The sequence below is a fragment of the Mesitornis unicolor genome, unplaced genomic scaffold (assembly GCF_000695765.1).
Source record: "Mesitornis unicolor isolate BGI_N332 unplaced genomic scaffold, ASM69576v1 scaffold21590, whole genome shotgun sequence".
NCBI lineage: Eukaryota > Metazoa > Chordata > Aves > Mesitornithiformes > Mesitornithidae > Mesitornis > Mesitornis unicolor.
In genome coordinates this window covers 16,329-37,234 of record NW_010158097.1, presented here as the reverse complement: position 1 = coordinate 37,234, position 20,906 = coordinate 16,329, and the positions used below count along the sequence as shown (strand labels likewise).

The 20,906-nt window shown below is 49.0% G+C and overlaps 1 protein-coding gene across 1 annotated transcript in view; it reads right to left on the bottom strand.

The window, feature by feature from the left end:
* RBM19 (RNA binding motif protein 19) overlaps positions 1–20,906 on the bottom strand; it is a 55,211-nt gene that overhangs the window by 18,749 nt on the left and 15,556 nt on the right. The window contains exons 20-21 of the mRNA XM_010182580.1: positions 20,818–20,873; positions 19,506–19,622 (exon numbers count right to left, since the gene is read on the bottom strand). Of these exons, the coding sequence (XP_010180882.1) occupies positions 19,506–19,622; positions 20,818–20,873 (173 nt within the window). The remainder of the gene's footprint in view (positions 1–19,505; positions 19,623–20,817; positions 20,874–20,906) is intronic.

Genomic DNA, 20,906 nt, shown 5'->3' with positions numbered 1-20,906 from the left:
CAGCCCCTGCTTTTGGGCCGATTTGCTGGTTATGGGGGGGGGGGGGTGGAAAAATAATAATGGTCCTTTTTCTTTCTTCCTCCTTTAGGAACGCGGGACCCTGGCAAATGGCTTTGCCCCTGGGCTGAGCCGTGGCCAGTTCCACCCCCTGCATGAGAGAGTTAATGAAATACGCAGCGGAAGGGCCCTCCCGCCTCCCGCTCCAGGACTTCAGCTGACTCCAGTACGGCTAATCCCATTACAAGAAAATAACGTGGATAATTCAAGCTAATGAAATCGTTACAAGAATGTGGACAGCCAGGGGTGGACATTCAGAGCCAATTTAACACTCCTTGGTGTTGTTATCCCCAGCACAGGAAATATCTGAAAGAAGGAAGGGAAAGGAGAGAGGGAGGAAAAACCCTCCTCTCTTGTTAGCTTAAATCCTGTTAGAGAGTTCAGGAATTAATCTGCCACCTATCTCCCCTATTACTGTTATCATCATCATCATCATCAATAACATCTCCTCGGTAACCTCTGAAAATTAGCAAATGAATGCGCAATAGGGCGAGGCAGGAGCGGAGCCTCCCGACGCGCTGAACTGAGCGCAAACTGCGCCGCCTCCATCTCCGGAGCAGCTGCAGGGGCAGGAGATGATGTGTGGAGGGACCTTGCAGCAGACCAGGTGCCCCCACCACGGACCTCCAGCCCACGGATGAAGCAATGCCCTGGCCCCACCGCAAAGCCGACCCTTCATTCCCACAGCAGCTCTCACCTGCGCTGGACAGTCCTGCAGGATCACCAAATCGCCTTCACAACCTCTATGAAAAGCACACAGGAGGAGGACAGACACATCTGCGCCTTGTTCTTTACTACACGGATCATCAGTTTTTCCAGCTTCCTCTCCTCTCTGCCCAGGAGCATCGTCTTTGTTTGGAGGCCTCCTGAGCTGCTGCCGCAGCAAAACCGGGTTTTGCTTTATGTGACTCCTGTTCCTCGGCACCAGCCTCATGTTGTGGGGAGAAGCACTGCCGTCTTCTCCCAGCTCAGCTGCTTCCATGCGATGGACCCCTTCTCGAGGCCTGTTTTCTGGGGAGACCTCGCCGTGTTGCAGCTCTAAAGCCAGGCTCCTCTTCTAGTCACTCATACCAAGGGAAGCCAAGCGTCTGAGCTCAGCCACAGCATTTCACCACAAATCGCTCTTTTTGGCACTGAATGTTTCCAGGCAGAAGCTGCCAGTCATGCTGCACTCATGGATGCAGTGGGGTATCCCCCCACATCACCTGAATGAAGCACAACCCATGTCTCCTTGTGGCTGGAGTTGTGGGAAGCCTCACTACAAGATTTTGGAGCTATTCAAGCCGGCATCTGCAGCTCACATAGGATCATGAGTGTTAAAACACCTCTGGCATTCTCAGCTGAATACAGGGGTTCCCACTCATCCCTCTCCCACAGTGCTGGGTGATGGCGGGACAGGGTCATGCACCTCCCCAGAGGCAGCTGCGATCTCGTCACTGACAGTGCACAGCTTTGTGCTCCCCCCCAGACACCCACAACTCCTTCTGTGGAAGCATTAACGAACCGCTTGACAGGGCAGCGAAACAACACAGTGGGGAGAGGGACCCCAGGTCTTAAAAAACCCCCACGTTTCCTCAGGAGACAGGGTGCTCCCTGAAACAAGGCTTCTGAAATGGGAGCACCATTTAATGCAGTCCTAAGTAAAGGGCCCTCAAAAATTGGGCATGGCATTTTCAACCCGGGAGGCTTTCTGGGAGCAGTGGTGACCATCAGGTTCTGGTGAGGCAGAAATGAGCACCAAGAGATGCTGCAGACCTTGACAAGCTACTGCAGAGGTGCTCAGCAGCTGGCAGCGATGCTGGGGAGCCAAGTGGGGACTCCGGGCTCCTTTTCAGCCTCAGCTCCCCCATATGGGTGACCTTGCAAAGCTGCACCTTTCCCATTTTTCCAGCTCACCACCTGCAAAGCCACAGCTGCTGTCTACCAACCTCACTCAGACATGCGATGCTGCAATCAGTCCATGACAGCAGCAGAGGGACTCAAGATTTAAAAAAAAGTTGGTGCAACACAAACGTGGGTGTCTTTGTTACATGAGGCAAAGCAAAAGCCCCACAGCAAACGCAGCAGAAAAGCTGGAAGTCCTGCAAAAGGGCGACCCGGCCTTGCAAGAAAGAGAAGTCATCACTTGGGGATTTCTCTTTGATGGGAGAATTGGGGCCAGAGAAAGGTGCCCAGGAAGCACATTGCTCTGTGGTGATGGGACACGCGGTGTCCAGCCTGGGTGACTATCACCTCCCTGTCCCAAGCACCGGCTCTGATGTGACGACTTCACCTTTCTGCCGCTGCAGCACAAATAACCCCTCTCCCTTTTTCTCAGCTTCATTTCCACTAGACTCGCAGGAAATCACCCCCAGCCAGGTTCCCACCTTGTGTTCCCTGAATCTGCCTGCAAGCAACCAATGCTTTCCAAAAGCAGCCCTGCCCATGTCAGGGGAGGGGGAGCAGGATGAACCCCCCGGGATGTGCCCAGCACAAACGGCACCATCCGATGTCCCTGGGATGCTCTCTCACAAACGCGTCTAATTACATCCAGACGGCGCTTTCGGCACACCTGCCACAGCAACTGTTTATCTTGCCAATGACTTAAAGAGCATCATTTGCAAAGTTTGCTAGGAAGGAAAGCCAATTAGCATGTCGCTGGCTAGGCACAAAGAGCCTCATGCTTTATCTACAACTGTGGCTGCTCGGCAGAGGACCCTTTGGTGCTAATTCCCTCCCACTGCTCACCCAGTGTCGCTTGGGTTCCTCCAGGTGGAAATACGTGTCCATGCTTTCTCCCAGAAAAGACCCAACAGCAAAGTGGAAGGGTTGTGAAGGGAAGGGGCAGTAGTGGTGAGCCTGCCCAAGCTGCCAAACCTACCTGTACCAGGAGATGGCAAGAGGCAGCGGGCCAGAGCCATGCTTGAAGGAGGGGAGCCCGAGGTCCAGGGGTGAAGGGGACCATTACAATACACGTGGTGGAGGATCTTGCAAATGAAGTGTGTGTTTAATCTAGTTTTTTAAAACTCTGAATATGGGGAAAAGGTGGGCACCATGCCCGTGGCAGAATAAACTCACGTTTTGCCACAAATACATGCCAAAAAAAATCATCCTGGTAGCTAGAGCGGCCAGGGTGATATGGTCTGGGAGCCTGCAAAGCTCCCACGTCCCCATCCCTACATCCCCCGGAGTCTCCTCTCCAGCCACCACACTGGCCTGGCACATCTGCTCCAGCCCAGCCTCATGGCTCAGGCCCTCCCACTGCACTGCCTGTCTGCACCAGGCGGTCCTCACCCATCTCTAGTCCTTCATCCCTCTCAGAGGTTCGAGATTCCTCTGTCTCAGCTAAAGGCTTTGCCAGGACTTTCCTCTCTTCCAACTGCAATCTTCGCATCTTCTACCCTTCCTTGTCAGCTCAGTGCCCTCCTCTCACTGGGGACCACCAGCTGACTCATTTCTCCATGCTGTTGATTGAAGTTTCACTGTGGTGTCTCCCTGATGGGCTGCCCACGCTTCCCAGAATAACATCAGCACTGGTTCCAGCTTCAGTGCACAGAGGAAGCCCTTGGGATCCACCTAGAAGCGAGCCCTGGAGAAGCCAGTCCAGCTTTTGGACTGCCCTCACTTCCCATGTCTTCTGCGTGCAGAAAACTAATCAAAGTTCAGCTCTTTCTGGGTTTATCAAATTTTGGCCCAGATCTTGAAAGAATATTCAGAAGCTTAATATTACACATAGTGCCAGAGGCTCTATGGACATAGATGTGCTTTTTCCAAGGAGTGTGAATATACCCACCAGCCTCCTGTCTCACTTTTGTGGCCAGCTCAGCCAGCAGCAGCCTCCCTTGAAGCTCGTGGTGAAGCAGGATCAGAAACGCGCCAGCGTTGGCCCCAGACCAACACACAGCCCCAGGACCTTCCCTCTCCTCAAGATGCAAGACCAGAAGGCGGTTGCTGTTTCCCGTCACTCAAATGGGTTGTTTAAAAGCGGAGCAAAACATTTTACCCCTTCTCGATTTATTTTCCTTAACAGTTGCTTGTGAGGGACCTTATCAAAAGCTTTCTGAAATTCCAAGTAAATTAGTCATTAGGCAGGTTTTCAGAACAGTAATTAGGCCACTCCATGCCCCTGATGTATTATTTACCTGAGAAGATATACATAATTAGGGCTCTTCTTTATAACTGGTATTACACGCACTAAATTCTACTCCAGTCTATCGTGTAATTACGCAATTAGGCTGCATGCTAAACAGAAAGAAACCAATTCTGAAAACCAAGCAAAAAGAAAAAACCACAACAGTAATTATTATTTTTCAAATCCTCCATCACCAGCACAGCGGCAGGTCTTAAAATTTTAATATCCCTCCGCTTAAGTCATTTTTAAACAGGTGCTGCAATCAGGTTTGGTTTCTTAATTTTTGCTGCATTTAATCCTACTTTGCGAGGTTTAATGTCGTGCGAGAGATTCCGTTCCTTAAAGAGATTTGCTTTAAAGATCAATGTTCGAGCGGCCTTTCCCTTCCCTGGCACAGATTTGCCGTGCTGGTGGATGCAGCACTGCGTCGTCTTGCAGCCGCTCCTTGTCCCCCTGCTCCTCCCAAAATGATGATTATTTTCCAACAGCTTCCCAACTCGTGGAATCAGACACGTACAGTTGCTATGGTACGGCTGTCACAGGAATCTAGACCCCTAGAGATGGCTCCTGCACCTGGATTTCACGGGGCAGCGTGGCAAAAAGAAACGTGGGGAGTTGAGCAGCAGCCACTGGGATGGACCTGGTCATATCCCAATTTGTTCCCGTCTTTCTCCTGGTCTGACGACAAAGCACGACCTTGGCTCTTTCTCAGAAGAGGACAGTCACATCTTTCCTGCCTTTGTTTCCTGGTCCTCGCTGATGGAGGAGTGTTTGCCATGTGGTCCAACATAGGATGGGGAGGTTTTTTTCAATCTACCTATCATTAGACATTAATTTTAGAGTTAGCAAGATCAAAGAAAAGTGCCCAGGACTCGATGAGCACACTAACACCTCCTGGAGAAGATACCTGTGTGTTATTCACATTTATTTTCATGCTTTAAAGACACCGATGATTCACTATTTAGTTATAGCATGAACAGATTTCCTTCTGAAACTTTACATCTCAATGGTCAAAATCTCCAAGCCCAGTCCCAAGGGACAGGGGAAGGTACAGAGCTGGCACAGGAACACCCTAAGCTTTAGGAAGCCCCAGGTTTAAACAGTGCTCTTGGACCTGCACTGACCTCTGAAAGGGAGATGGGGGACCACAGTCACCCCAGTTGAGAGCTGGTCCCAAAGCTGATGACTCAGAGGACTTAAAGCCCACTGCTGTTGGACATGTGTGACCAAAGAGGGCATCAGAAAGCAGTAGAGAAAATCCCACCCTCATGTTATTTCGGTTTTGCTGCTGCTTCTCTCCTCTTTCACCACTTACAAGGAAGTGAGCTCCGCTCCCAGCCCCAGGCACCACAGGGCTCTTCCCCTCTCTGCCTGCTGAGGCTCCGCCTGGGCTCTGGCCACTCTCAAATTTCATGATTTCACCTAACCAGTGGCTTTCTTCTTGATGTTACTGTTATCTTTTTGTATCGGAGAGAGAAGACACTCAAGTATAGTGCAAAAAGGACCAGCTCTACCAGGGCAACTGAACGAGGACTTCTCTTGAGACATCCCCAGCCTGAAATCACACCTACCTCACCTCCAAGGACCACTCCAGAACCAAACTACAGCTTCTGATACACCCTCCCACGGCGGCTCTCACCAAGAAGTACAAAGCACAGTTGTGACCCTTATATCCCAAACCCCATGAAATCTCAATCCTCACACGGACTTCAACGAGAGCCTCCACTGCTCGCAAAGCCTTAAGCCACAATTCTCCCCGCGCACAGCACCTTGCAGGACCAGGGCTTAGGAGCCACCGAGTCACCGCAGTAATCACCAGCAGGTCAGGATTTCAAAGGAACTCGCAGCTCCAACAGCACGGAGATTTGGGGATTTATCTCTCCTGGGCTCTTTTGAAAATCCTGATCAGAGCGCAGCTCTGGTCAAAAAATAAGTTATGCTAAAAATAGCGCTCACAGGAGGGCCCGGTACAAATCTCCGCTCCTCTAGGATTCTTGTGAGTCAGCTCGTTTCAAAGACAAGAGGAAATTTGTACGACTAGCAAAGCAGTAAACAGAGAAGGGAGATTTAGCCGTGCCTCGTGGGCCCCCAAAGGCGTACCTAGGGCATCCTGTGGAGAAAGTGGCCTTGCTGTTCAGGTAGTGGCTGCACCAACAGTCAAAAAAACCCCCACATATCTCAGATTCAACTGTAGAGCCTCCTGCACTGAGCTGGAGGAGAATAAATATAGAAGCAATGAGATATTTATAGGCAGACAGCTATTTTAACACAGCTCTGCTTTTAAGAGAATCCTTATTTAACTCTTGTCCTTGTAAAGTTGCAGGATGACTTAAGAGAAATAACCAGATTAATTATTTTCATCAGGAGAAGAGAAAAACATGTAGGGAAGATCAAATGCATGCAAATGCATTGAGAATGTGGGAGCTTGAGTGAAGTGCTTCTGTCCTGGTGACTCCAATACACTAAGGATCCTGCGATCTCCCAGCCTCCAAAGAGCCCACTCTGACTGCATCCCACGTCTGCCAGGGATCACAAGAAGACACAGCATTAAACAGAGGCACACGTCAACTCGTTGACGATTTACTGAATTTACTTTGATAACAGCCCAATTTGCCCATCCCACCCACAAAAGTGGTGGCTGACTGATACCTGAGCTGTGATGGTCGCTCTCTTCCTGCTCCCGGCACGCTCTGCCTTCAGTCACCCTGTCCTACCCAACAACTCCAGTGTCTGCTAAAGTTCCAACGCCACTTTGTGCAGAGGGACGTGTCTTTACGGGTCACCTGGAAACCTCTCAGAAGATGGGAGAACACGGAGCGATTGTGTGGTGCAAGCATTATCTGAGCCATCACGGGATTCAATGATGATGTTTCTACTCTATTTCTGCAGAAAGCTCGTTGCTCTCCACCCTTGCAATGTTTGGATGAAGAGGAAAGAGGTTTGCAGCACTGCAAAGAGTGGCAGAGCCCAGGGTGGAAGTCAGCAAACCCAGCCGAGCAACAACCATGGGACTTTCTGGGCAAAGAAAGCTGCAGTGGAAGTAACTGTTGGGTTTGGGTTTTTTTTAATTTGCTTCCTTATTTACGTCTCAGCATGGAAGAGCATTATATGTGCAGCAGGGCTGTACTGCAGTAACAGCGTGATCAAATTGAACAAGCAGGAGCGTTCGTGTCCACGTGCAGGGAAGCCGAAATCCATGCTGGTGCGTGCTGCCCTGGGGCCAGGCACACACATCCACCCCTGCAGCAGAGCCAGATCCTACTCGTGAAGATGGACCTTTGCAAAGCCACCACCGGGCACGATCCACCTCCTGGATGGAGGGAGATGTCCCAGCGGAGGGGACGTGCCTCCCTGCACTGTCCTCATCCAGCGTCTCGCTGTATTGGTATGTGAACACCGGCAGCTGTGAACCCTGACGACACAACTTTGCTAATTTAATAAATGGACTTTGATGAGGCCAGGCGTCTGCTTCAGTGCTTCCCATCTCCCCGCCTCAGCCTTGTCCGCCCCCTCCCAACTCAAAGCTTCTTCAATAAAATAAATTGAATCACCCAACAAAAACACACAGCCTGAATATTTTACAGCTCTGCTCTCCGGCGGGAGCCAGAAAAATGCAAAAGAGGGGAGAGCTGGGCAGGAGAGTTCAAAGGCAGCACCAAATGCTCAGTGGGCATCTGTGTGGTGGGGTGTAAGCTCTCCCGATCATCCCCCTCCTGCAGTTCCCCCCAAAACCCTCCCAACGCCCTGGGTGATCACAATTGATTGCAGGCAAGAGCAGACGCCTGTAGCTCGCTGACAGATGCCATCAATGCAGCGTGGCAGCCGCAGGCTTGCTGAGAAGGTGAACACGAGGTAGAAACGAGGGGCTACAGAAGAGGAAGAGAAACTGCATCTTCTGCATCTGCCAGCAATGCCTGCACCTGCTGACCTGAACGAGCTGTAATGCACGCATGGATGCTGGGAGGAAAAAAAGGAGGCAATGACACACCTAAAAATAACCTGCCAGGGCCGACTGGGGTCCAAAAAGGCGGGAGTTTGCCCTCCCCAGAGGGGGCATTTCCAACAGCTTTTGATCACTGGCTGCCCAGGCAGGGACATGTGGCTTGCAGGCAGCTGGAGGCAAAGCAGGAACCATATTTCTCATTGCAGCAAGACTTCTAGGACAGGGGCTTTCAACAGAAGATCCTAATTTTTAGAGGCCAAACAGAAAGGTACAGCTCTCCGAGCTGGTACACAAGCTGCCAGGGCCATATTAGAGTTGAGGGACTAAACAAGATGGCAGCAGGTAACAACACCCCAGGAAGAGATTCTCTGCTTGAATAGAGGCACTTGCCAAGTTATGAGCTTTCCTCTGACTCCTGCACCGACATCAAGCAACATGGCTCGGGAAACCAGCTCCCCCCATCACCTCTGAACGGGCACAACATCCCACATACCTCCCAGAAGCAACATCTCTGCTTCAAGGGGAAGATGCCCTACATAGGAAAGGGTAAAAGCTGACGCTAAGAAGCATCACCACGGGCTGGTCACACGCAATGTGCTGGATGACAGCCAGCTGCCAGGTGTGGTGCTTTAGCCCTGCAAAAGGAGGTTCAAAGAGCTTTCATGTCAATGCAAAGGTGGGAGAACTGCACCACAGAGATGCCAACGTTCCCAAGCGATGTGGCTATGCAGGAGGAGCTTGTCTGTGGTTCTCGCATTGGAGGATGGCTTTTTTGAGGAAGAGGGGACCTCAGAAAGCAATCAGAGCCAGGAAAGCATGAGCAGAGTTGATTAAAGGACTGAAGTAATGCCTGGATTCATAGATTCTCTACTTTTTCCTAAGCATTAGACAGCATCAACAATGCCCAGCACCCAGCTGGGGGTACCAGAGGCTGGTGCTGCACAGGATTTGCCACTCTCACCCTCCACTCCCTAGGGTCCAGGGCTCTCTGGGTATGAAAGCCACAGGTCCCTTGGTGCTCACAGGACTCCTCTTCCTGCACAGACAGGTAACTCCTCTCCCAAGGTTTATTACGAAGTGTTTTAGGCTCATACTGCTGGGGGGAGATGGCAGTGTCTCCCAGTGTGCCATTTCCTTCTCAGCTCTGCAGACACAGGGAGACCCGAGCTTGCTGCATTTTGCCAAGTGCTGCAAAAAGCACAGCCACAGGGTACAAGATGAGAGAAAAGGGGAGGAGATGATACTTTCAGCCCCAACCCACAAAAACACATGAGCACACACGGAAAAAAGCTGAGACACCTTCTAGGGCTAAGAATAATGAAAATTGCTGGGGATGGTGCAGAATCCCTGCTGCTGGAGAAGCTTATGGGGAAAGCGAGCTGCCAGCCAGGATGGGCTCGGGAGCGCTGAGCCTGCGTGGGAGCTGTCAGAGCCCCAGCCCTACCTCCTGTGACAGTGAGAAGTCCCTGCAGAGGTGACAGCTCTGGCAGATGCAGTGAGCAAAAGGCTCCGAAAAAGGGAGAGAAATGAGAGAGGAGGCAACGGCAGCCGGGAAGCGATCCTCACAGGCAGAGCCAGGCTGTGCTCGCTTGCATTAAAAAGAAAACGGAGACTACTGGTTAAAAACCAACTTTTAAGCAGCGTCTTTGCTGCCCGCAGGTAGGGCAGGGCAGGTTGGCAGCTCCCCCTCCCTGAGACTTCCCCGCTGCAGCAGACCTAATTTCATGGGGTTTTTGCACAAGCAGCAGGCTGGAAAATGATCCTCGGGAAGCAGCGCATGGCGAAGCACCCCCAGTTCCCCAGATCCCCACTGCAAGGTGAGTGGCCCCAGCCCAGTCCCACTGGGTTGGTACCGCAGCAAGGAAAGCTTTCCAAATCACAGTTGTGGTGTGGAGTGGGGGGACCCGCACTCCCCCCCATCCCTGTCACCCTCGTGGATGCTGACGAGAGAGACAGCGCAGTCCTGCGTGACAGCGTGAAATTAATATGATTTTGGGGGAAGCTGGCAGTGAGTAATGAGCATCTGAAATACCTCATCTCCACTCCCTCACCCCCCCCAAGCTCTTTTAACCCTTCGGCTGCTGGCATGGCAGCGGGATCAAAGGATGGGAAGAGTAAGGCCTGGGTTAAAGAGAACCAACGAGGGGTCACGCATCCCAGCTGACATCCAAATTTGCTGGGAAAGTTTTGGCACAAAACCCAACGGTGCTGGTGAGGTGCCGAGATGAGCGCTCCTGGGCTCAGAAAAGTCCTTGTTGCTGCCTTTCCAAGCAAGGCTACATAAGGAGATATAAAAAAAAAAAGGAGGGGCTGAAGGGGAACCAAGCCTGTCCTCCAAACATCCTTAGGTAAGTCCCAGAAGGCCACCCATGAGGGGGACAACCTGATGTGCACAGACCACTGATGGGCAGTCCCTCCCTGCTAACAAGCAGGTCTGCGAGAAGCAGAACAAAGGAGATGGCATTCCCAGGGTCAGTTCCCCTGGTACCCAATAAAATGAGAACTTGGTCAGAAAAAACATCTCATCTTCAAGGGCAGCTTAGGTGAACTCCTGGATGTCTAATAAGGGTCAATCCCATAGCACCACCCTCCTGGGAAGACGAGCCTCGGGTGCTTCCTTCTATACTTAATTGCACCAAGTTCTCAAATTTAAGATCTTCTCACCTCTGCCAGATGCCTGGAAGTGGTCAGGATACTGCTGGGGGAGGAGGAGAGGGAGGTGAGGAGACAGATGGTCAACTCGATCGGCCTTAGCTTGGTTTCTTCAGGAAAAGCAACGCAGGGGCAGGAGCACAGACAGAAAAGCTCATGGTGCCACCAGCTGCAGAAGCCAACGCGGTTCAAGTGCCTTTGGAGGGGGGTCTGCCCCAGGGGAGGTATGAGGCTGTGAAAGGTCCTTAATTACAAACATATCCCCAAGGCTTCAAATCCACTGGATTGGAAGAGGAAAAAATGCTGTAGCAGGCTTGAGGTTAAAAAAAAATAAATAATGCAAACAGAGATGCAAATAAAGGACACAATGTCAGCCTGAGGAGAAAACTGTGATTCATTAGAGGCTTGGTCAGGACCTTCGCATGAAGTGAGACTGAAAAATACTCACACGTATATGCTAGCGAAAGACAGGCGGATGGGCCAATGTCACCGTGCAAGAAGTCTCGTTAAGAAACGCAACAGAGAGAATTTTCAGATCAAGAAAATAATAATCTCGATTGCTTCTCAGCTTCAAGGCTAAGACACAACCACAGAAGTCAGTCCAGTGTGATTTCAACACTGTAGATTCTGCAGCCTCCCAAAGTAGCCTCAATGGCCAAGGGACAATTTTGAAAACGAACGAGAACTGGCTACAACATAAGGCAAAAAACAACGTGGTTTTCCTCATATATAGACACGTGCATACTTTTCTTAACAATTTGGACAAAAGAAGTGTTACAACACTAACAGCACTGAGTGGGTTATTTACAGTAGACCTCAGCTCCTATAGGCTTTGTTTTTTCCTTCGTATCAAGGAGAAAAAGCCCACGTGTATGCACACACGTGTGCCAGTCCTGCTCGGCACAGAAAAACGGCAAAAAACCCCAAAGCAAAACCCCAGAATTACGTTTGAGTAAGACATTTCCAAAGCAGCCCCGTTCCCCACCTCTCTCCACCTCCCCGAGCCCCTCCACGCTGATGAGCGATGGAGTCTGTGCATAAAACTAATTAAGTTCCATCAGGAGGTTCGGCTCGGTGCCCTGGTGAGGGATGCTTCGGCAGGAGGAAGCAGCCTAGAAACTCCCTTCATTTGCAGCGGACAACAGGACTGCGCAAAAGCAGGCAGCCAAAAACTCCTCAGCAGAGGTTTCGGGCGAGCAGAATGGGGGACCTGTGGGTATGGAGGACGTGGAGTGCAGGAGAGGGGAAAAGAAGGAATATAAAAAGCAAGTATTGCAATGAATATTCAAGGCAGGGAGAGATGTGCTGAAAAAAGTCTTCCTCCTGCTCTTGGGAGGATCCACCTTTTAAAGCAACCTTGCCAAGATAACTCAGAGTTAAACATTTCCTTATCTATGTTAAACACCTTTATGATTCAAACTGAAAAACAGCGCTGAAAACCTCTTTCACTCTCTTCCACCCCATGGCTCATTTTGGATAGTCAAATTAAAGTGGCCAGTTACATTTCTGGTCTCTGAATATCAGCCCAACGTTGCTATGTTTGGGTTTCCAGCACAAAAGGAAAAGGCAAGAAGGATGAGGAGGAAAAAAAAAAAAAAGAAAAAAATTTAATTTCTGCTTTTTGAGACAGAGAAATAATCCAGCCCAGCAGATCCCTGTACTCTTACCCGGAGCTCTCCGCTCACGAGGCTGCTGCACAGACCTGCAAGTTGCTGCACAAAGCATTGCACCCTGCATTTCCCTGCGCACCACTCCCAGGCACCTGTGATTTGGAGGAGCAATCAACCACGCAGTTTCTTAACCAGGCCAAAGAAAACGCATCCAGAAGCACATTCTTTGCAAGTGCTTTCAAATTCCGTGGGCAGACAGGGCCCGTACGGCAGGCAGGCGAGAGGGGCAGAGCTGCACCGGGGTGGAAAGCATCAATCCAGAGCAGTGCCCTGCAGCCCCCCACGCCAGACACGCTCCTCCTCAGACGCTCAGCAACGCACAGACCTTGCATCCTAATTAGAAAGCTGAAATCCAGCGTTAATGCAAAGCGCCACATCGTCTGCTGGCATCATCAGAAGCCACTTGCGTTTACATTTCCTGAGGATGTGGCCTTGAACCAGCTCACTGATGGCACTCACTCCAGTGCCTGCAACTCTGCACCTAAGCCCCAGCCCACAAAGGTTGTTAAGAGAGTGATCAATACCAGCCTGAGTAACACAAGCAAAGAACTGAGCAAGGGATCCAGACTGGACCAGCCTTTCTCCTCTCATCTCTGATGGCTCCAGCACAGGATTTTGTTCATCTGACTCCACACTGAGCAAGAAGGGAGTTTGCTGGGCCACAGGCACCAGACTGCAGAAGAGCAAGAGGCTCTTCCCTCATCAGAAGCAGCCTCCGAGGGAGAAGAGGTGATACGTTGCTCTGAGGAACAGCTCTGTATTCACCGATAAGGGAGCAGAAACTATTAGCTTTAAACCAGTAACCACACATGGGTAGGAAGAGAGACATACAGCTGGCGGGCTCTGCTCATCACCCAAACAGCCACCCCCCTCTTTGTCGAGTCCTTCAGACTGGATCCAGCTGCAGACTGACAGTTGGACCACCTTGGCAAAATGACTCATAAATGCAGCTTAATCTGTTCATGGATATAACCTGAATGAAGAGGGCTTGAAACAAACAGTGGTTTCCACCACGAGGAACAGCTGATGACCTGCTCCATGTCCTTCCATCAGTCTTACAGCCCAGCTTGCCCAGTGTCTGCACAGCTAGCAACTCTGCCCTGCCTTCCCTTACCCCTCAAATAATATTCCCAGCATAATTTATCTACATCAATTTAACTTTGTACTGGTTGTAAGATCATAATGAATAGGAAGCTTTACGGTTCTATGAATCACAGCCACGTTTGCAACATGCAGCCCTTACCTAGACTCTGCAAGGCGCTGGGGGGAGTTTCCAGCTGTTGAATGGTGGAGAAAGAGCCACACTTTGGCTTTTCACAGGAGGTTGAAGAATGCACTGGGGGACATCACTCTCAGCAGATGACAAGGCACTAAGCAAGTGATTTGGCCAAGAGATGTCTCAGCTAGGATGGATCTGCTGATGTGGTCGGACAGCAGATGGAACAGGGAGACCAGTGCACCCGTCTGGGTGCAGCCTGTCCCACTGTCTCCAGATCAGACCTCCAGCGTGGGCTCAGCAGCTCCTGGGGCTTCTCCCCAGCATCCCACACACCAGCTCCACCTCCCTTGGCTGCAGTTGTGCAGCCCCCATCCTACCCCCAGCAGACCCTCACAGCACGAGGAGGTGCTCGCTGTGACTTCTGTGGCTCCCTCTGCATTCATGGGCCATCAAACTGCAGGGGGACGGTAAGGAGAGACACATTTTAAGCAGCTAAGAGGAAGCAGCAATGGATTTTGAAACATTTCTCGCACAACATGTAGGGGTTTAAAACTAAAAGCATCACTTGGAGAGTAATCTGACATTAGACTGTTCAGCAAGCGATCACTGTGCATCCTAGGGCTGTTTTCGCTGAATATTCTAATTAACAGTGCCCAGCACTTGCTTAACAAACTCACATGTTTATGAAGGGACTAATTTTTTTCCTCCTCTGCCTTTCAGTAGATTTCCACGGCTTCAACAGGGCAACGTCACACTGGGAAGGAGAAATTGTCTCCAGTCATGTAGACTCCATTACTGGGAGAGAGGTGTGAACAGCAAGCATGTCTGGCAGACGGATTCATTATACCACCGTGTCCTTTATAATGGGAAATGAAAAGCCCATTCTGATAACTACACTTTATTATAATAGGTCAGAAGAAGTAAAAGGCATCATCTTATAAAATTAACTTTATAAAGACTGCCTTTAAAAAAAAATATCTCTGCCAGTTTATCCACTGTATCTTTCTTCAGAGATTTTTCTTCTTCTAGAAGAGACACGACTCCCAAGTCTTGTCCCAGTGGCTGCCTTCACTTTTACCCTCTAGCACAGAGAATAGATCGTTTTTCTCCTAATCAGTCCCAGGCACTTGTTTTGCCAGATGCAATAAATGCCATGTCTTTGTCAAGATGGAGAAAATAGTCACCAAAGTAGTTAAAATTAAGAGAGACACCCACCCCTGAAGGTCTTCCTAAGCAGCAGCGTTACATTCCTTACGGGAAAGTCAGAATATGGAGATAAATGCACCTGATAACCTGTTCTGTGCTCTGGCATACTTTTCAATTGCTTTTTCTGCTAGCTGCTTCTTTAGTCCAACTAAAGTCCAGCGTCCCAGCTGACAATAACTTTATGATTTTACAGGCTTTACACAATGTGTATGAATTCAGTTCCTACAGGTGAAAGACAAGGGGTGGCCAGATGGCCATTAAAACACCTTCCAGGCTCACAGTGCTGACAGCTGATCTCCCTCTGAATTTTGAGGGTTAGGGTCTACCACGGCTCATTGGCAGAGGAGGGCTGGAAGTGATGGCCATTGCGATTTTAGGAGAATTTACAGGTGCAGGCCCAACAAGAAGTTCTCAGATACATTTTGCAAAGAAAAGAGAAAACAACGCCAGCCCCAAAACAGGCTACTTGAGATGCATTTCCAATAACGGCTTCCTTCCGTTGTATGAGCATCAGGTGTCTCGAAGTTGAGGCAGACTCTCTACAGCATCTGTCTCTCAGGTCGCATTTGATTGGGTAGAAATCTTTAAGAAGTCTTTTCTCTAAATCTAATCGTTCCCCCTTTGGGGAAAATAAAACATACATCTCCTTGAAATGGTATACACCAACTGCAAAACAGCCTTATTTTTAATATTCATGAAAGCTGGTGCAGCAAGGGGGAAGGAGGACAGAAGAGGATGCTATGAAACAAACAGTTAATTGGAACTTCCAATGACGGCTGCACGGATCTAATGTGATAGATTTTAAAGGAGCCTAATTTTCAGAAATTGCCAGAGCTCCAATCTGTGAAAATGTGGCCTTTCACAGATCTCCAATTCAGCTTGCCACATCTAGAGTTCCTTTTGAAAAAAAAAAGTCTTGCCATAAAAGCCCCCCAATTTGGTAGCAAAAATCAGCAGCCTTCATGGGATATCAATCCCTTTGTCTCTTCTCCCCTAACTATAGGTCTTTGGAAAGAGCTAAGGACCATTTGTCTTTTGTTATTTTTCCAGGTAGTAAAGATAAGAGTAGACTCTAATAAAGAACAAAAATGAGGGGGGTAAAAACGCCCACAGAAGCTAAATCTTCACACCTAGCCCAAAAACAGCCCCTATAATTGAAAAGCATTTCTCCCTCTGAAGAAAATAACACCTATTGGGTCTCAAAAAAAAACAACAATCCCCTGACAGTGCATGAGAGGCTAACACCTCCAGCAGAAGATGGCAAGACACGCTCTGAACCAGCACTGCACACCCTAGCAAAGCCCACGGGTCTGGTGTGGAGCTGGGCAGCACCTGAGGCTCAAGGAGCTCCACAACAAGGTGTTTATTTTGCAGGCGGAGAATTCAGCTGTTACCCAGAGCATTTCTGACTTCTGTACAGAGAAAATTAAGCATCACCTTTCTCCAGTCCAAGAATTAAAACTTGATATCCCCCAACTCCAAAGTTAAAACATACATTGGCTTTGAATCTCCTGCAAACTATGAGCTAGGGCAAAAATAAATTTGAATTTTACACCCACTCGCAGACCTTTCCCAAGGCCTCCTTACGCCCAGGCATCCACCTCATCACAGAGGACGGGCAGGAAGAAACTCCTGGGGAACGCGACTCCCCAAACCTGCTGGTGCTCACGATGCACGTGTGTCACCAACCCCTCCCAAACCACGGCCAGGTCCAGCCCAGAGCCCTTCCCCACGGTTTGCACAGGTCACTCGGTGCAGCTGGGAAGGGCACACGCAAGACAGTCACGGTCTGCCTTCAACTGCTGTAAGAACATGAATGATGCAGAGCAAGGCTAAGCATTAGAGCAATGGATCCATAAACAATGATATTAAAAAGCATAAAGACAACTGGGGCAGGACTTCCCGAGCTGTCAGTGCTGAGCAGCACAGCTACAACAGCTTTCAAAATTCACTATTCGAAACACTCAACTCCCTTGTTTTGCTGTTCCAGTGCCATTAACACTTACTGCGGGTCAATTTAAAAAGGAACACACAGCTCCGCGACACAGCTCAAAACATAGAAATATTTGTTTGGGGAAATACATTTTTGTGTGTGTGTATTTGGAAATACATATCTGGATAATATAGGTATTTGTCTGGGGTAATATATACACATACTAATATATATACACACACATTCTGTGTATGTATGCATATTCATTTATTAATTTTTCTCCTGCCCAGGCAATTGAGAAAAGGAAAAAGCAAGCGCAGAAGGAAGCAGGCTGGGAGACAACATCAGCTGCAGGGCTGGAAGGTGGCTTTTGAGCATGTGAAACAATAGAGGAGATGCTCGCCCTGCAAAGCCTCCCACCTCCATGGGCCCAGAGCTGCGGCCCTGCACGGCGATGCCCGGCGGCGTGGCCCGGTGGTCCCCAGGCCGATGGTTGGTCCCTCGCTGTCCCCAGGCTGGCGGTCCCCACCACGGTGGTCCCCAGCCAGGCTTTCCTGGGCAGGCTAAGAGTGCCCCCTGCAGCCCTCCCATCTGTGCCGCCTCCGCTGTCAGGCGATTGTTCACGATTTCAAATAAATAAATAACAAAACACAAATAAGACAGGTTCCTAAACGCAGAAAGAGCTAAAAGCTCCAGAGCAAAGGCATCTGATTTAAAACCACAGAAAAGCAATCTAGGAGGATGAAGTGTTTAGTAGCGCTCCGTCATGCCTGGTTTTAGCCGCTCTGAAGGGAAGGAGAGATGGCAGGGGTGAAGGGAGGATTGTGGGTCCCCCCCACACCGTTGGCTTTTGTTTTGAGGATAAAAAACACATCTCTGAATATCCTAGGTAAATGAAACGGATGTTCACGCATCGCTCCGAGCGTGCTGTCAACAGCGCACGCAGCTAGAAGCTGCATGTTCCTTGCAATATTAATCAGACGGCTCCTCTACCCCTCCTCTGCACAGCACTAAGGTGCTAGACAAGACAGGAGGAATAAAACACACCAAAAAACCCCTACAGTCTCTGCTGGGCTTGTCTGTCCTCATGAGACACATAAGCCTCCCAGCCCCTTCAACTTAACCCAGGGCCCTAGAAGGCAAATAGATCCCCCTGGTTTTGTTTGCTCCAGCTTTACAAAGGTCATGTCTGCAGCCACAGTGCCGAGTTTTAAATTAGCAGTGCCCCACGTGCTAAGAAAACTCAGCCTGGTGACTTGGATGTCCAGGATTTTGTTTCAGTAGGGTCTTTCAGGGCAGTGTTGAAGCACCAGCATCCAAGCTGCACAGCACACGCAAGAAAAACCTTTTGCTCTTCTACAGGGATCTTTATGCTGTGCCTACCATCACCCTTCCAGCAACACGTGTCCAAGAGCCAAATTATGCTTTGCATTCGGTTAAATCCCCAGAGTCCACCCCAGAACAGTGTTACAACATACAGCTTTTTCCTCTCTACCTTACACCAAAACAGCCAACCAGCCACACAGGAGCCATGGTCCTCACCTGCAGTCAAGCCAGGAGAACATCACACACTAGTAAAGTAGGTAGAATTCACTGTACATAGGGAAATGTGTAATTTTCCCTCCAACAAACAAATCAATGCCTCGCAGCTCCTCTCAAGGCAGTTTTCACTGTGTGGGCTGGGGAAGTTTCAATGTGTGAAGTGAGTCCTCAACTCAGTCCCTTTGGAAAGAAATGACCAGATGAAAGGCTCTGCCTTCTGCTTAGACACAAAAAAGCCATCTCCTAACAGTGTCTTTCACTGCGCCCTGCAGATGTGAACGATCACCCTTATTTTGCAGACAGGAAAAACTGACAGGCAAAGCTGGACACCAATTCCCCCAGATTCCTTCTGCAAGCTGGCAGTGGAGCAGGAACCATGGCCTGGGTCAGTGAGCAAAAGATTCTCATCCTGGGAGCAGAAAAGATGCTGTATACTGTATTGCAGATGCAGCGCACAGAAGAACACAGGCTGGGATCCTAGAATCCCTATTCACCGCTCACCGCGATCCCAGGCAGGTCCCAGTGCTGACAAGGTATTTCTTGCCAGAGAGGGTATTACAGGCAGCATAGTCCTGCAGCCTTACAGACACAGGGCTGCCAACCACAGGGCAACACCCTATGTGAGGTGCATGCAGCAAAACACACATGGAAGGGAAAGCAAGATGCAAGTGCTCCCTCCATGACGGGAAGGAGCTACACCATCATGTGAGCAAGACAGATGGAGGAAGGAGCCAGCGCCAGCTAAAACCTGGCCTCAAACCAGCTGCCTGCAGCAGCTCTCAGTGCTCCTCCCCAGCCAGGTGTGCCGAGCGCCAGGAGAGCTGCTGCATGCCTTGCAGGCAAGGGGAGAAAAAAATACCCATCACTGTGTTGTTTGTTCAACACAGGTCAATCTGCAAGCGCCGTGGATGTCTGCTGCACGCTGATGGGCCACTGGGTCTGACAGCTCACCGTGGCTCCAGCCAAAATGCTGGCTTATGAGAGCTCTGTCCCACCAGCAGAATTTCTATACTGGTCTAACCTAGCAAACCATTTGTATTTACATTCAGTAAAAGACTTGTTTACTTGCACAAAGAAAACAAAACTCATTATATTTACAATCCGATAACAAGACCTCATATGAAAATCATACTGGCTCCAGTCTGCAGAGCTGACAGAAACCACTTTCCTACCTGAAGAGTTCCTTGATCTCCCTGACAGTGGCCTGGAATGGGATGTTTCGGACCAAGATCTTGGAAGTCTTCTGCTTCTTGACAGTTTGTTTCTTTCGGGATGATTTCACAGTGGGCCTATGAGGTCAACAGAAAGGGCAGGTAAAGACCACGTGCAGCAAAACACTCATCACATTCTGGCTCCTACAAAACCAGGTATGCAGAAAAATAAGCCAGTTAGCTCATGTCAACATCCTCACTGGCATCTTATTGGTGACAATGGAAATGTCACACAGAACACCAAGAAGGAATAAATTTAAGTTATTTAAATCCTACATGTGAAAAATCAAAGTTTCCAGCTTGCTAACTGCATCCTCAGTCAAGGTTAGGCAACAGGCCTGGACTCATATTTGCCATTAACTTTTGTTTTGACATCAAATCTTGTCCATTCAATTGTGAGGAGAATGTACTGATTGATATATTAAAAAAAAAAAAGCTTAATGTAAGCTAATTTTGATTCTTTTTCTTACTGGCTTGGAAAACAGCAAATGAAATTTCTCAATAGATTATTAATTTTTTTGTTAACTTCAGAATTGTACTGCATTTGGACAAGATTAATACAAAACACAGCAGTTAATTTCATAAAGCAAAGCATTCCACATCATAGACTGGATACCCACTGAAGGGATTTTAAAAATCAAAATGGATGAAAATGGTTATTTAAGAAATGGAACACAAAGTGGAGACAAGGAGCTGACAGACTGCCTCTGGCCTTAAATTTTGACATTTATGAGATACCTCCTCCAGCACATTTCCAAGGTCTCTAAAGAACAGTTTTTAGGTGCCAACATTCACCTTCAAACATCTGGATTAATTTTTAGCTTTGCACTTAGAAGGTTCTATGCTGAATAACAACTAGGAAGGAAATCCCAGAAAGTAGGACTCAAACTCCAAGTAAATTCACCCACAAGCAACCATCTCCTCTGCACCTCATTGCCCAAACAGAAGTTAAATCCATATTTTTTTGTTTCTCACTTTGGGCTCATTTCTGAGCTCCCACTACTGTATGCTGCTCAGTGATTTTAACTGAAAAGAAGCCATTTAGTGCGTGAATACCATTACATCAGCTATTCATCATTTCTTTTTTCTTTTCAAGTAAGACTGACCAAAGTGACTCTGAGTAAAGCACAAGGAAGGCTGATGTGTTCACCAGTCAGAGCGCTACGATCACATCCCTCGTGATGCAGAGATGCCAGGTAAGAAGTGAAGAACCTACTGAGTGTTACTGCAGCTTACATGTAACCACATTACAGAGGGGAGAGATAAGCTTTACCTGATAGCTCTCTCCGAGATTTTCACCTCCAGCTTATGACCATCTACAGTGCAGCCCTAGAAGTTAAAATAAAGAAACAACAACAGAAA